Raw genomic sequence first — 14204 nt, 5'->3', positions numbered from 1 at the left:
AAGGAGCGTGTGATAGAAAAGCAGCCGGCATTAAGTCCCATATGAAAATTTATCTCAATTCAGGGAACAACATTGAAAGCGCAGAGGAAATGAAGGATGCCATTCTCTCAGCGGGTGGATTACCATCGGTTAACGTTACCGTTTCAGAACCCCCTGAGCTCGAGACGTTCTCGGCTATCATGTTGGAAGGTGTCAGCGCTATTTCAAACACAGAGTACACCGACGAAGGGCTGTTTGTATGGAGGGCCTATAAAATTGGTCCTTGGAAATTGATTCAGTGGGACAATCTCGACTTCCAGCCAAGTTAAAAGAACTAGATTCAATACTAGTCAGAGAGATTACTTGACAAAGAAATTCGATCTTGGAGAGACATCAGGGCGAAAAGAGGATCCAGACTCTGTTGCAAGAGCCATGATGACAGCCAAGGACAGTGAAGGGAATCGTCTCTTTACAAGCGCCGAGTTTCTGACTTCCAAGCAGATAGCAAACTTTTTTAGTCGCCTGGCTGCTAAGCGACGCCGGCAAGATGTAGCAGATGTTAGTGATGAGGAAGTGGACAACGCAGAGAGGGAGAGTGCCCTTCAAGAGTTGACCAATACAGTCATGCAGGAAGTGTCGCTGGAGCATCCAATAGTTTATGACTGCTATAACCTATGTGAACTCGTCCGTTCCTCGAAGCTGTCTTCTTTTGCTATTCAAATGCTAAAAGAAATCTGCAATCACTTTGAAATAGACACCAGTCATAATAAGGTGAAACGAAAGAAGCAATACGTGGATCTCTTGGTTTCTTTTTCGAAGAATTGTTCCTGCCAGAAGTAACTGTGACCAACATTGTTCAAGGCCAGGAAGAATATATACTCGCTTTCTTTATATAAGAACCTTTAATTTTTTTAAGAACGTCGATGCTGGAGACAGGAGCCATCGATTATGGCCCCTGATCGTTTCAAATTCGATTATGGCTCTGATCTTTTTAAATTCTGACCTGAAACGACCAACAATTTGCATTACTAATTAGCGACATTTCAGTAAAAGTCTGTCTCCGAGCCATGGGGCCCATACAGCCGGAGCTTATCCCGGTTTCCGTAGCATTAAGCGACTAGGAGTATTGCTACTCCCCCTGGATGGGATGCTAGTCCATCGCAGGGTTACCCCCCAGCAGTAAATTCGCCGGTACCCATTTATACACCTGGGTGGAGAGAGGCACTGTGAGAGTAAAGTGTCTTGCCCAAGAACACAACGCAGCGCCCCGGCCAGCCTCGAACCCGGGCCGTTCGACTCGGAGTCGAGCGCGCTAACCATTGAGCCACCGTGCCGTTCCTAAATATGTGTCGAACAATTCAGTTTGTAAATTGATCATTTCTTACATTGTTCTTTAATTTTCGCTATGTCACACAAAACTAAAAATTTTATACCATTTATTACTTGGAGTGTTTACGGAAGACCTTAGTTTTTACTTAACATTTGATTTGGAAAATCTTTCTCTCGGTATTGTGTTACTTTAAATGCATTAATTGCAGTGGGCCCACAATACAAATTAGTTTCTATTTTCGTCTTGCGACATGAAATCGACAACTCGTCAAGATATGTCTCACACTCGAGAAATTCATTCAGCTTGTTCCAGTTAAATATTGTTACTTTGGCGCTAAAATCGAGTTTATTCTACCTGTATTTAGGAAACAAGATATTGGCTTATGAGTACTAAGAACTCGTAACACAACTGTCGGCTTATGCCTACTCTGGGACCCAAAGTCGCCGTAACTTTGGGCGACTTAAGGCGACTTTAGGCAATTTTAGCTCATTTTGTCCAAAATTACGGGCGATTTGGGCGATTTAAGGCGATTTTGGGCGACTTTGGGCGATTTTGAGCGACTTTAGGCAATTTTAGGTGACCGACCTAAGTACAGTTGTTGTATACATGTACATGGGAATCATCCTGGTACACCATAAAGCATTGTTACAGAAAATATCTATACTTAGAGCGACTTTAGGCGACTTTGGACGACTTTAGGCGACTTTGGGCGACTTTAGGCGATTTTGGGCGACTTTGGGCGATTTTGGATACCAGAGTAGGCCTCGGCTTAAATCGCCTTTTTTGACAAGACCGCTTGGCGCCAAAACACGGCAACAGTCCGCTGTTTACCGTTTGCTGATGTTATTTCGTTAAAATTCGGTTATTTCAGATGCGCCTCAAAAATCTCTCGAAAGAGAACCCAAGCTGATTTTCATACATAAGTTACAATAGCATAAAAGGCTTCCACAGCCAAAGTTTGAAGAAATTTGGAGTTATAGTACATGGCGAAAAAACATTCTGAATTTTATCCCTAAATAAAGGATTTTTCCATCAGTAGATATCGGTATTTTTACAAAATTAGTAAATAATTCTAGAATGACGCTCAAGTCAAGTTATTACCTAATTTTAGAAGCTGAATACCTTGCCGTTCAAGAAAACGTATCCAAAACTTCAGGTTCTTCTTTGCACGCGAACTAAGTTAAAACTTAGGTTGCCAACTTTTAGCTTTGAATTCGGCCATTTTCGGCGATCTTGTGGGCGAAATTCCTTTTTCTAGTTTTTCACGGATTTAAAGCGCTTCGGGACGAAAACAACTACATCAAATACCAAGGCTAGCTAAAGGCTATTTGTGGGCAAAATATGAGGGAAATCGATTTTCCAATTTCTGTCGGGCGATATTTGAAATTTGCTGAAAGTCTTTCTTAAACCCTTATTGTGATATTTCAGTTCATTCTACTGACAGTTGGTCAGTGCCGAAATTGCCTCAAATTGCGTGATATAGCCCCTTTAAGGAAATTTGGTCCTCGGGATCATAGTGCACCAAAGAAGGTGTAAACACCACAAGATTGCACGACACCATTAACGCACCATTATTATTTAAGAACTTTAGTTTATAAGTCTTAAAAAGGTAGAGCATTGTATTCTGAACCACCGTACCAGAGCATGTAACGCCATCTCCTGTATATCCTTGATGACAAGTGCAATAGAATGAGCCAATATTGTTGTCACATTGTGCATTTAAATGGCAGTTATGTGTTCCAACCTGGCATTCGTCTATATCTGAGGAAATATTAATAGTGAACAACTGTTAACAGTATCATTAAAAGCTAACACGCAAAGCCCATTTTTTAAGAAAGGGAATGAGAAGAAAAGAGAATCAAAGGGAAGGGAAGGAAAAGGAAGGGGACGGAAGTGAAGAGAAGAGAAGAGTAGAGGAGAGAGGAGAAGAGAAGAGAAGAGAAGAGAAGAAGAAGAAGGAGAAGAGAAGAGAATAGAAGATGTCTGGTAGGAATGGAATTGGGTGGGATAAGATAACGATGGAATGGGATAGGATGTAAAACTATACTATGGAATACTTTTATTACTTTCAATTACTTGATTGAAATCGGTTAGTTTTCGGTTTCTTATACATTTCCATTTCATACTAAACTTTTTGGGAAGCTATCAGAAAGTAACGTTCAAAAAGAGAATTACGGAAAATATAACTTATAATTTGTTTATCTTACTGTTACGTTAACTACACTTGTTAGGTGTGAATGATATCGTGCATACAAAACTTACCTACACACTCTTGTTTACCATCTCCTGAATACCCGTTGTTGCAGCTACAATTGAATGAACCGCCCGTGTTTATACAAGTCGCATCTAAGTGACAGTCATGGGTACCAAGCGAGCATTCATCAATATCTTAAATATCAAGCACAATTTAGACGTTAATATTGACTTTTAAATTTTTGTGGTTATTAGTGTCAATTTGCCTTAACAGCTTAACAGCTTTCGAGTTCACCATGGTGACCAATTTTTACGTCATCAGTGCGTATATCTTCTTGTTCTTTTTATGAGTACTGTTTTATGAGTATCATCGTTCATATCATTGTTCGATTTTCTTTTGTTTAGCTGTTGGCTCACTCACTAGTTTTTCAATAAGCAGAAAATTCAGAATACCTTTAAGTACCCTTGGCAGCCACGCCTTTGTTTTTTATTTTCATACGATAATTTAATCTGACCGGTGCGTGTCTCAACGAAAGATATCACTGTAAAACTGCAAAAGGGAAATTACCTTCGGCTTGTTTCAATGGCAAAATGTCAAAAAAGACGGAATCTGACTAGGACTATATAGCTAGTGTTTGCAACAAAAAATGCATTGCTTTATGAACCACCCTACCAGGGCAATTGACGCCATCTCCAGAATAACCTGGATCACAAATGCAGTTAAATGAGCCAATAGTGTTGTCACATTGAGCGTGCAAATGACAGTTGTCTTCTCCGGTTTGGCATTCGTCTATGTCTGCGCAGAATATTAACAGCAAACCACCGTTAAAAGTATTCGTTAAAAGTATCTGTTAAAAGTAGTAGTTTCCCCAGATCTCGAAGAAAAGAGAAAAGAAAAAAAAAAGAGAAGAAGAGATGAGATGAGAAGAGAAGAGAAGAGAATTAAGAGATGAGAAGAAAAGAAAAGAAACGAGAAGAGAACACACCAAAAGTGAAAAAAAGAAAAGAGAAGAAAAGAGAAGAGAAGAACAGAAGAGAGGAGAAGAAATGAGAAGAGAAGAGAAACAAAGAGAAGGGAAGGGAAGAGAAGAGAAGAGAAGAGAAAAGAAGAGAAGGAAAGGGAAGAGAAGAGAAGAGAAAAGAAGAGAAGAGAAGAGAAGAGAAGAGAAGAGAAGAGAAGAGAAGAGGAGAAGAGAAGAGAAGAGAAGAGAAGAGAAGAGAAGAGAAGAGAAGAGAAGAGAAGAGAAGGGAATATAAGGGAAGAGAAGAGACGAGAAGAGAAGAGAAGAGAAGAAAGGAGAAGAGATGAGAGAAGAAGAGATGGTTATGTGTAAATGATTTTGCGGCGTACTGTACAATCAGAACATACCCACGCACTCTTGTTTACCATCTCCTGAATACCCGTTGTGGCAGCTACAATTGAATGACCCGCCCGTGTTTATACACGTCGCATCTGAGTGACAGTCATGGGTACCAAGCGAGCATTCATCATTATCTTAAATAACAAGAACAACAATGAAGACATTACCGTTCAATTGATATTTTTTTTTTTGTTTTTCGTGGCTCCCTCGAAAGTTTTTTCAATAAATAGAAGCACAGCATACCTTATATAGAGCTTTTTAGTCAGTGTTTTTAACATGATGCATTGCTTTATGAACCATCATACCTGGGCAATCGATGCCGTCTCCGGAATATCCTGGATCGCAAGTGCAGTCGAATGAACCAATATTGTTGGCACACTGAGCGTGCAAGTCGCAGTTGTCTACTCCGGTTTGGCATTCGTCGATATCTACAGAAATATTAATAGGGAAGTCACTAATCACTGATTTTCACCTTGTTTGTTTGGATCGTTCGTCCGTTAACCCGGGGTGGGGTGCGACTGATGGGGTTGGGAGAAAGTGCGCCGTATGTATCTCCAGTATACGAATTTGGTTCATTCGGAAAGTAAAACCGTTGCAGATACCCTTGTTCCTCACTGAATTTTCGTCTACTGACAAATACCTCACTGATAACAAATTTCTTATTTTGTCAACGCCATTGATGGCCTCCCTTACTCCATTCTATATATGTAGATGGCACAGTTTGTTTACTAAAAAATGAACAGGTTTTATTTACATCAGTTGACGCAACTTCCCATTTCTCAATGTTCTTAATTTCTTTGTAGTTATATAACGGTCTTCTTGCCAACGTTTTAAGTTCTGCTCCACGTTGCTGTTGAAAGCAAGGCTTAGTACGCATTCTTACGACGGAACATACCAACACACTCTTGTCGGCCATCTCCTGAATACCCGTCGTTACAGCTACAAGTGAATGAACCTGGCGGAGTGTTGCTGCAAGTCGCGTCAGAGTGACAGTCGTGGGTGCCACTCGTACATTCATCAACATCTGAAAAAACAAAAGCAAACAAATAATAAATAGTCTTATTGAAACATTAATCTTATTGCACCAGTCAATTACATCGGCCATGGATGAATAAAAAGTTCCACTACTGTTGTTAATGGACATGTCAAAAGCTTTCAACAGCATAGACCATGATATGTTGTTATCTAAACTTTTCAGCCTTGGGATGTTGCTATAAGCATGCGAGTTGCTCAATATGTACAGTCACCTAAAGAAAAGGAACCAGCACGTCCAAATTGGGGACACGTGTTTCTCAGTCCCTTCACATGACTATTATCTCCCACAAGGGTCCAACATTTGCCCCATTAATTAAATGGCCTGTTAGAACACGACTGCTTTTGTATGCTTCGTCGTTATCTTTGATTTTTTTGAAAGCAAGAAAATACTACATACCGCTACAAGTTGTCCCGTCGCCGGTGTATCCATTATTACAAGCACAAGTAAAAGAACCAACAGTATTGCTGCAAGTCGCCGATGAATGGCAGGTGTGGGTATTAGATGTGCATTCATCTGTATCTGATGACAAAAGGTTAAACAATGCTTTATAGTGTAAGATTTGTTAACGCTTATAGAGTCTCTGTCTATCGCACGAGGATTTTTGAACTGATAAATGTAGAAGAAGCCACATTTTATTTGCAATGTATTGAATTATCATCTAACTTGTGTACATAAATGGCATTAAATTAACATTGGACCATGTTCTTCCTATTGGCTTGAGAGGCTGGAGGAACAGAACAACAGTTCAATTTAATATTGATGATATTATGATGATGATGATGATTATTATTATTATTATGGCCATGATGATAAATAACGTTGACTTAGTGCTGAGATACAATTGTGACCCTCCACGGGATTTGGGTCACTTTGGTGTTGACACACGCACGACATGCTCGCACGGTAAGGCAAAAGAGACACGATTTAACACGGAACAACCGTGTCCACATAATCTCTCATTAAAATTTTCTTTTGCTTTTTACAACACGATAGAAACAAAGGAATAGACAAAAGTCCGTGTCAGTACTCGTGAACAAAAGCTATCGTGCGAATAAAGCACGCTTACTGTGCGAAAACACACGCTTACCGTGCGAAAAGTTCATTCTAGCCGTGCGAAAAACAGACACTCTCCGTGCGAAAAAACACGCGATTACCGTGCGAGTTACTGTGTAAACGCACACTTAACGTGCGAAGAGAAAAGTATTAGTCAGGGACTTCCGTAGTACGCTTTCTCATCAATTTCGGACGTCTCTCTCTGGTCGTTACTGAAATTCAGTGCGGACCACAAGAGAAAATTAGTTTAAGCGACCTGAGACTCGACTCGATACTCGAGAATCAAAACTCGAAATCTTCGAGTTTCGATGATCGAGTCTTGAGGGACTGTCAACTTACATTTGAGGGGTACTGTGTTTCTGCTCACTATGGTTGAAGCTGTATTGGATATCAAGTTCTAAAGATTATTGCGGGCCCAAGAGAGGCCCGCAACCCTAATCTTGACAGTGACCAGCGGATTGCGTTTTACGCATGCGCGCCACTTTAATAAAAGGCGAACAGAAAACGGAAGTTGAAAATTTTGTTCTTCCACTTAGAACGATCAGAATGCGAAAAATGTGTCAATCACGACAGTTTGTCGTAACACCGGAAGAGAAAATCTGTTCTCCAAGAACGATTGTCACATAAGATCTAGGCTTCTGTCACATGGAAGATTGCAAACATTACAATTTGCAGACTTGTTTTACGAGTGTTGCTTTTGCGAAAATTTGCTCTGATTGTATCACGCATAAACCACGGCAAAGCGAATGATTCCAACAACGGTTATTCTCGAGAAATTCGTTATAACACTGACAACATAGCGAGTTTATCGACCGAGGAAAATCACATCTCAATTCACACCGCGTGCTCGACTACACTTCACTAAACTGTCAATCCGACAAAAAACAACTCTGACTGGTTCGCGGCCGGTTAGCGGCAATTAAGCGTGATTTATCATTAATCGCGCCACGTTAATAAAAGGCGAGCACAACATAGCGAGTTTACCGACTGAGAAAAATCACATCTCAATTCACACCGCGTGCTCGATTACACTTCCCAAAGCGATAAAAACATGCATTCCTTGCGTTAAAGCGTTACACGGGATAATTGTCTTTTGTCCATTTAATCATTTATTTATCGACACTGCCATATAAAATTACGCACTCTCGTACCAGTACCTTTTCTAAGTGCGTCAAGGCCCGTACTTTCTGACCTGTGGTTACCACTAGTATATTAACTTAAATCCGCACCCAGGGCAAATTATCTATCCGACTGAAATTTAAATGATCGCTTCTACTGGCATTTCGAATTTGATTTCGTAAAAAAAATAATGTTTTGAGGCATTCAGTTATGTTAAAAACTAAACACCTGAAGTTAAACGTGTCAAGAACATTATACCCTCTTCACACCGTGTCAAGAACACTAACAAAAACCTTTTCGTACCGTGTCAAGCAACAAAACCTTCTCGAAACGTGTCAAGCAACACGGAAGCTTACTCGTACCGTGTCAAGAATTTCAAACAGAGCCCATCGCCCCGTGTCAAGAAAAAAAATATTTTCCGTGTCAAGCAGGTAAGAACAAAGTCAACCAACACGAAACACGTTAACTTTTGTTTTGCTTATTAATTATGGGCATATCGAAAAACTTGACACGCTAAGCGTGTAGTGTTATAACCGTGCGAACGTGTCTTGCGCGTGTTAACACCAAACTGACCAAAATCTCGTGGAGGGTCACAATTTATCATTATAAATGTGTGTTAATTATATATTTTTTTCGTATTGTTTACTATCAAGCGTTTTATTTAATTCCTTTATTGAAAGCTTTCAAGTAAACTTATCACGCATGCGCATTTACAAACGTTTGTATCTCTGTAAATGATTATATGTGGAAACAAGACGGTGATTACTTGACTTACTAACCTTGGCACGGATCGCCTGAATAGCCTGGTGGGCAGCCGCATTGGTTTGTACCTTCGATGGCATAACATGCATCATTTGGACCTGCGCATGTGAAGAGTTGTGTTGCATTAGATACGAAAAGAAGCTAAAACGGACAAAAGTTGACACACCTTCTTTACATGAAAGCCGTATTAACTGAAGCAAAAGTAAATACTGTTACATTAAAAATATGTAGAAATGACAAAAACTAGTGAACAGTTTGCTTGGCAAGTGGCCATTTTTCAGACAAACAGACAGACATGCACAATTTGACTACAGACATAATTTTTTCAGCATAATAAGCAAAAATAAATCGGCAAAATAAGCCGATATGTCTTTTTTCAGATGATGTATCATTTTTATTTATTTATTTTTGCCACACAAACAAAAAATATAATTATGAAAAAATAGATAATACAAAATCAATATGCAAGATAATAATTAATACACGAGACTACAATATAATATAAGATTAGAAACAAAATGGCGAGGGAACCTAATAAAAAACTACGGGGCTTGTAAGCTTAGGTTCCCTCACAAGAAAAACAGATGACTGGTTCAGGTACTGAAGTAATGACAAGACTCAATTGTTTGACTGCGTCTTTTCGTTCATATTTATGGTTAATGTTCGTGTTGTATGCACCCGTTGTGCGAGATGTCAAACCGTCATCGTTGCCGTTCGCGTGAAAGAAAATTCTGATTGAACTTCACCGGCTTAAGTATTCTATTTTGGAAATAGTGCAAAAATATTGCTCGCTTGAGGCCTAGAAGAGCTGCTTGTTGATACTCGAGCCAAGCGCATTCAGCTGCTTTTCTAGAACTCAAAAGTACTTTTTATATCTATCGGAAAGAAAAACCATATTTTAGTTGGTTTAGAATGCAGCATTTAAAAGAAAAATGTCCATCCAAAAGAACAAATTTTATGAAGTCACTAATGTACGCAGCGTTGGTAGGTCACCTTTTAGTTTAAGGCGAGGCGAGGTGAGGCAAGGTGACAAAATCATATCGTAGGAATCATATAAATGCCACTATCCAGCGATTGTTACGATGGCAGTCAACCCCCTGTTTGTTTTGTAACATTAAGTTGACAATATAGAGTCATAAAGGTTGATAATAAATTTACCGTTAACACCGCAGTAACGTTGAGAACAGCCAGTCGGTTCTTTAAGCTTATAAACGTAGAATCCGCTGCAGTTGGTTATCTCAATCGAATATGACAGATAACAGCAGCTTGAGCTCCAATGCATACACGCAGTCCTCGGTACCTTCTGGTAAGCAACAGACGGATGATCACCGTCACTGATCCAGCCAGCCATGTGTGCGTTGCAACTTTCCTCCGGAATGCAATAGGTAGCCATCATTGTCCCAGCAGCCCCCATGAAGCGATACCACTTATCGTTCATAATGTTATATCTGTCACAATACGTAGCGCCTTCATCATGGCTCCAGTATCTGTTGGCTTCGTCAAGTATGTTGTATGCTGATGGACCTGATTGAGTGCATTCTGGCGGTGGACTTGGATTTTGAAGACCTATTAAGAAAACGATAATAAATTTTGTAATACCCGAGAGAGCATTGTATTATTTATGTTGTTTCATTTAATTTTATAAATGCATTAGTTCACAGTTTCGCGTTTCTCTAGTATATCCTTGACATTATAGTGAATAAAACTTATATGGGCTGTCGCTCATTGCCATGCGGGGTGGGGGGGGGGGGGGGGGAATCGTTACCATCTTGGTTTAAGGAAACCTTGAAAGTCACAGCATTATGTCTTCAGTCTTCAATATTAACTTTCCACTGTACCTCGTCTACCCCACCTATTCCTAATCCACCAACCTAGTCCGCCTACAGACGAGTCAGTCTTTGATACAAAGCACGTACCTTACCATAAGAATACATTATAAAATCACCAGGTTAATTGTGATGTCATAGAACGGAAAGTGAAATGTTTAAAGCCCCGATTTGGATTTACATTTTACATTTTATTCCACTTTATGTATTGCATTGTATTGTTCACTGAAAAACCTTTTTAGGAGTGTACAGTAAAATTTTATCTTATCTTATCTAATCTCAAAATAAACTATTTCTACGTTATCGTTACCAAGTTCCCTAGAATACTAAACGACGCTCGATTAATTCCCCCTGCGAATTTTTCATCCCTCCCTTAGGTGAAAATTTTTGAAATACTCGTTCCCTTCGAATAACCCTAAGTACCTTCCAACTCCCCCACATCAGTCCCCTCCCCCCACTCCCTTATCTCTTACGCCCCAACTCCCTCACTACTGTTGTTCAGAAAAAAAATATATATATATATATATAACTTCCGGATGTTATTCGAGGAGATACGGTTCTTGACTTGGCGTTATCCTTTATTTTATCTTGCTGCCCACAAAATTTCTGGATAAGTCTACAGCACTTATTATTTTGAATCAATGCTGGAAATTTAATTTGCCCGGCAACACATAGAATGCGACATACGTCATCACAATTGACCCTTACCGTTCTCTTATTTCAAACAAACAGTTAGAATTAAGTTAACTCATGTTCAGGACACAATTTTAAGACTAGTCATCGCACAAAAAAATACCATTTACCATAAAAACTTTTTTTTTTTCTCTAACTTATAAGCTAGTAGAAAATACATTTTTAGGCAGTTTTTGTGAGCGAAAAGAAAGTAGTGTCTGGTTAAGTTGTTAGAATTGTTTATTGAAAATAATCAAAATACATTAATTGTTTAACGTGTTTGAATTTCGGATTTGTGTGTATGTGAAACGTCTTTCTTGTGAGTCAACGATTTGGTTAAAAGGTAGATAAATTTTGATTTCATACAGTGGTAAAATACATATTTTCGTGTCTTAATAAAGGTTACGTAATCATCTACAGGCCGCAATCAGCCCCTGAGTGCTAGCGTTTAAAGGTACATTAAAAAATATGCGGCAATTTAAGAGCAGAAAATTACTGTGAGCGTCTTACAATCACAGTTCCTATTGTAACACTTCCACTCGCAGATCTGAATGGCCGATTATCGATTAGCAAAGAATTGAAATTATCCAAACAAACCTCCATTTGTGAATCCTCCAAAAGCGACCACCATCAAGGCTCGAATAAAAACCCAAAGAGTTCTTTTCTAAAAATAAAAAAAACGACTGATAAGTATTTTTTGGAGTCCACAACGTAAAATGGTAGATGGTTTCTTTAAATAATAATTGTGGATGATTTTTAGACGCATTTACAATTGAAAAGTGAAGAGAAAGTTAATATTAGCTTGTCTGTGAAATCAACAACATAAAACGTTCCAATGTAGGCCTACCTTCACAAACAATTGGTTAGTAGTCACACTCATTCTTTAGACAGATCGATCAAGGCTTGAAATTCCAAACAAAAACTATTTTCAAGGAAGCTACAAGCTTCGGTTTTTTCTACACAGCATCAAGCTGCACGTCTTTACCAAGACGTGCGTTGAATTTGTCCCTGAGATAAACGTCTTGCCATGGAGTCAAACATGATTGCTGTTAGGTAAACTGATTAATTTTTAACCTATTTTCTTTTTACCAAAGCAAATGGTGTATTTTCCAGAATATTCAGTCAATTACGAGATTTAAATTTTACGCACTCAACTGATGATGAAATAGTTCGTAGGCCTATTTTTGACATGTACATTTAGACTTGAAAAGGAAATTGCAAACATGAAGTATTTAATATTCTTGGTGAAATTAAAGTTAATTCACAGTTTCGGTGTTTTTGATACAGCATGACGCTGCTATGTAAAGGCACACAGAGAAAGAGTTATCCCGTGGAGATTCTTTCTCGTTTGCAGAATCGATACAAGGTAAGCTAATGCATTTTTAACCATATTTCTTAGAAAGAAGCGATGAATTATTTTGCCTTAATTCAACGCCGGGTCGCGAATTGACGCTGGATCTAAATGGCTAAGCTCTAATAAAGCACACTCGGCGTTTATGATCCATTTAGTGGACACCGATCAACGTAATCGGCTTACCAATTATTAACAGGATCTGCGAACAGACTAATTTATTAAAAAAAAACGGATCGAATTTACACTCCACGTTTAATTGCAGCAAAACGTCCCATGACATGTTTTAATGTTTACTGACGCGAAACGCTGTTGATGTTTTATTTACTTGTTTGTCGTTGACCATGAAACAAACTTCATATCAGGTAAAATCAAGGTCACGGGTTTAAAATCAAACCACAGGGATCCAATAATAACAAAAAATATTTACTCGAATTTCTTTGCTCCTTTCGGAGGGGATTTGCATTTGGGCAAAGGGTGTTTCTCTGGTCGATTAACTCCACAGCGAGGCCATTTGCATTTGGAAAGCGGGGAAAAAAATAAAGGGTTGTAGGGTAGGGTGGGAGCGACGAAAAAAAATACTTGCAGCTAGAGAGCAGACTGCGAATGTACGCGTGAGACATGGTCCGCGAGGGCGAGGCTGCACCGGGCTAAGGCTTGTGCTGGGCTTCACGCCATTAACTTCTGCCAGAAACCCATAAGGGTTGAAACGTGCAACTCCCTATGATTCGCATTGTACAAAGCGTTTGCACGTTCGTTTACAATAAGTACCATATTTGGAAAATCACGAGAAACATTTAACCAATCAAAATTACTATATTTGGATTAAATTCACAGCGCGCGCTAGCTCGCGCTCGATGGCGTAATCTTGTTTTTGAACAAGCTTGGTTGAATAAAGTTAAATTTGGTTAAATTCTCCTGTTTCATCTTCTTGAAGTAGTCTGGAGAACTTCGCTTCGATGCAGTTGATGTATTTCTATAGTTTCTGTAAGAAAATTACGGCGTTTAGGTCAAAATTCAAGCAACTTACCGCAAAACCAAAAATTATGTTGCGTATGTCATTACGTGTATAAACCTTTCGCGTACAAATTCTCCGTGTTTCCAAATATGGTACTTAGCAAAATGAATATTCAAACGCTGTGCGCGCGCGTTACACGTTTCAACCCTTATGGGTTTCTGCTTCTGCCAATAATGATTAACACCAATGTATGTTTCGTCAACGTCATTGATCCGAAGGTTGTTGTTGATGTTGTTTTTTTTTTTTTTCAAGTGGCCCGGTTAAGGTAGTGGCACTGTTATAGTCAGTATTTGAGACAGTCAATGTGGTCAGCGCGGATGCCGCCGCACCTGAAACGATTTTACTTTATAATCGTAGGTAGGATCCGTCTCTGTCTCCGTCTGTTACTCAATTACAGGGAGGTAGCTCTAGGGTAACGAGATGGAACCACGAACTCGACAGGCAGCAATAACAACAACTTAAATTTGACTCCAACAGCATTTTATTTTGTTGAGTTGAGAATAT

At 39.2% G+C, this 14204-nt stretch overlaps 1 protein-coding gene across 1 annotated transcript in view; it reads right to left on the bottom strand.

The window, feature by feature from the left end:
- Nucleotides 1–12307, bottom strand: part of LOC144636601 (polycystin family receptor for egg jelly-like) — a 38897-nt gene extending 26590 nt beyond the window's left edge. Inside the window, exons 1-10 of the mRNA XM_078495813.1 lie at nucleotides 12179–12307; nucleotides 11929–11995; nucleotides 9992–10399; nucleotides 8851–8931; nucleotides 6296–6418; nucleotides 5759–5887; nucleotides 5169–5291; nucleotides 4872–4997; nucleotides 4176–4298; nucleotides 2948–3070 (exon numbers count right to left, since the gene is read on the bottom strand). Of these exons, the coding sequence (XP_078351939.1) occupies nucleotides 2948–3070; nucleotides 4176–4298; nucleotides 4872–4997; nucleotides 5169–5291; nucleotides 5759–5887; nucleotides 6296–6418; nucleotides 8851–8931; nucleotides 9992–10399; nucleotides 11929–11995; nucleotides 12179–12211 (1336 nt within the window). The 5' untranslated portion in view covers nucleotides 12212–12307. The remainder of the gene's footprint in view (nucleotides 1–2947; nucleotides 3071–4175; nucleotides 4299–4871; nucleotides 4998–5168; nucleotides 5292–5758; nucleotides 5888–6295; nucleotides 6419–8850; nucleotides 8932–9991; nucleotides 10400–11928; nucleotides 11996–12178) is intronic.
- Between the last annotated feature and the right edge of the window lie 1897 nt (nucleotides 12308–14204).

This window comes from Oculina patagonica, chromosome 13 (genome assembly GCF_052425735.1).
Source record: "Oculina patagonica isolate OP01 chromosome 13, crgOcupat, whole genome shotgun sequence".
NCBI lineage: Eukaryota > Metazoa > Cnidaria > Anthozoa > Scleractinia > Oculinidae > Oculina > Oculina patagonica.
Note: the sequence above shows the minus strand (reverse complement) of the source record. Positions and strands in the feature narration are given on the sequence as shown.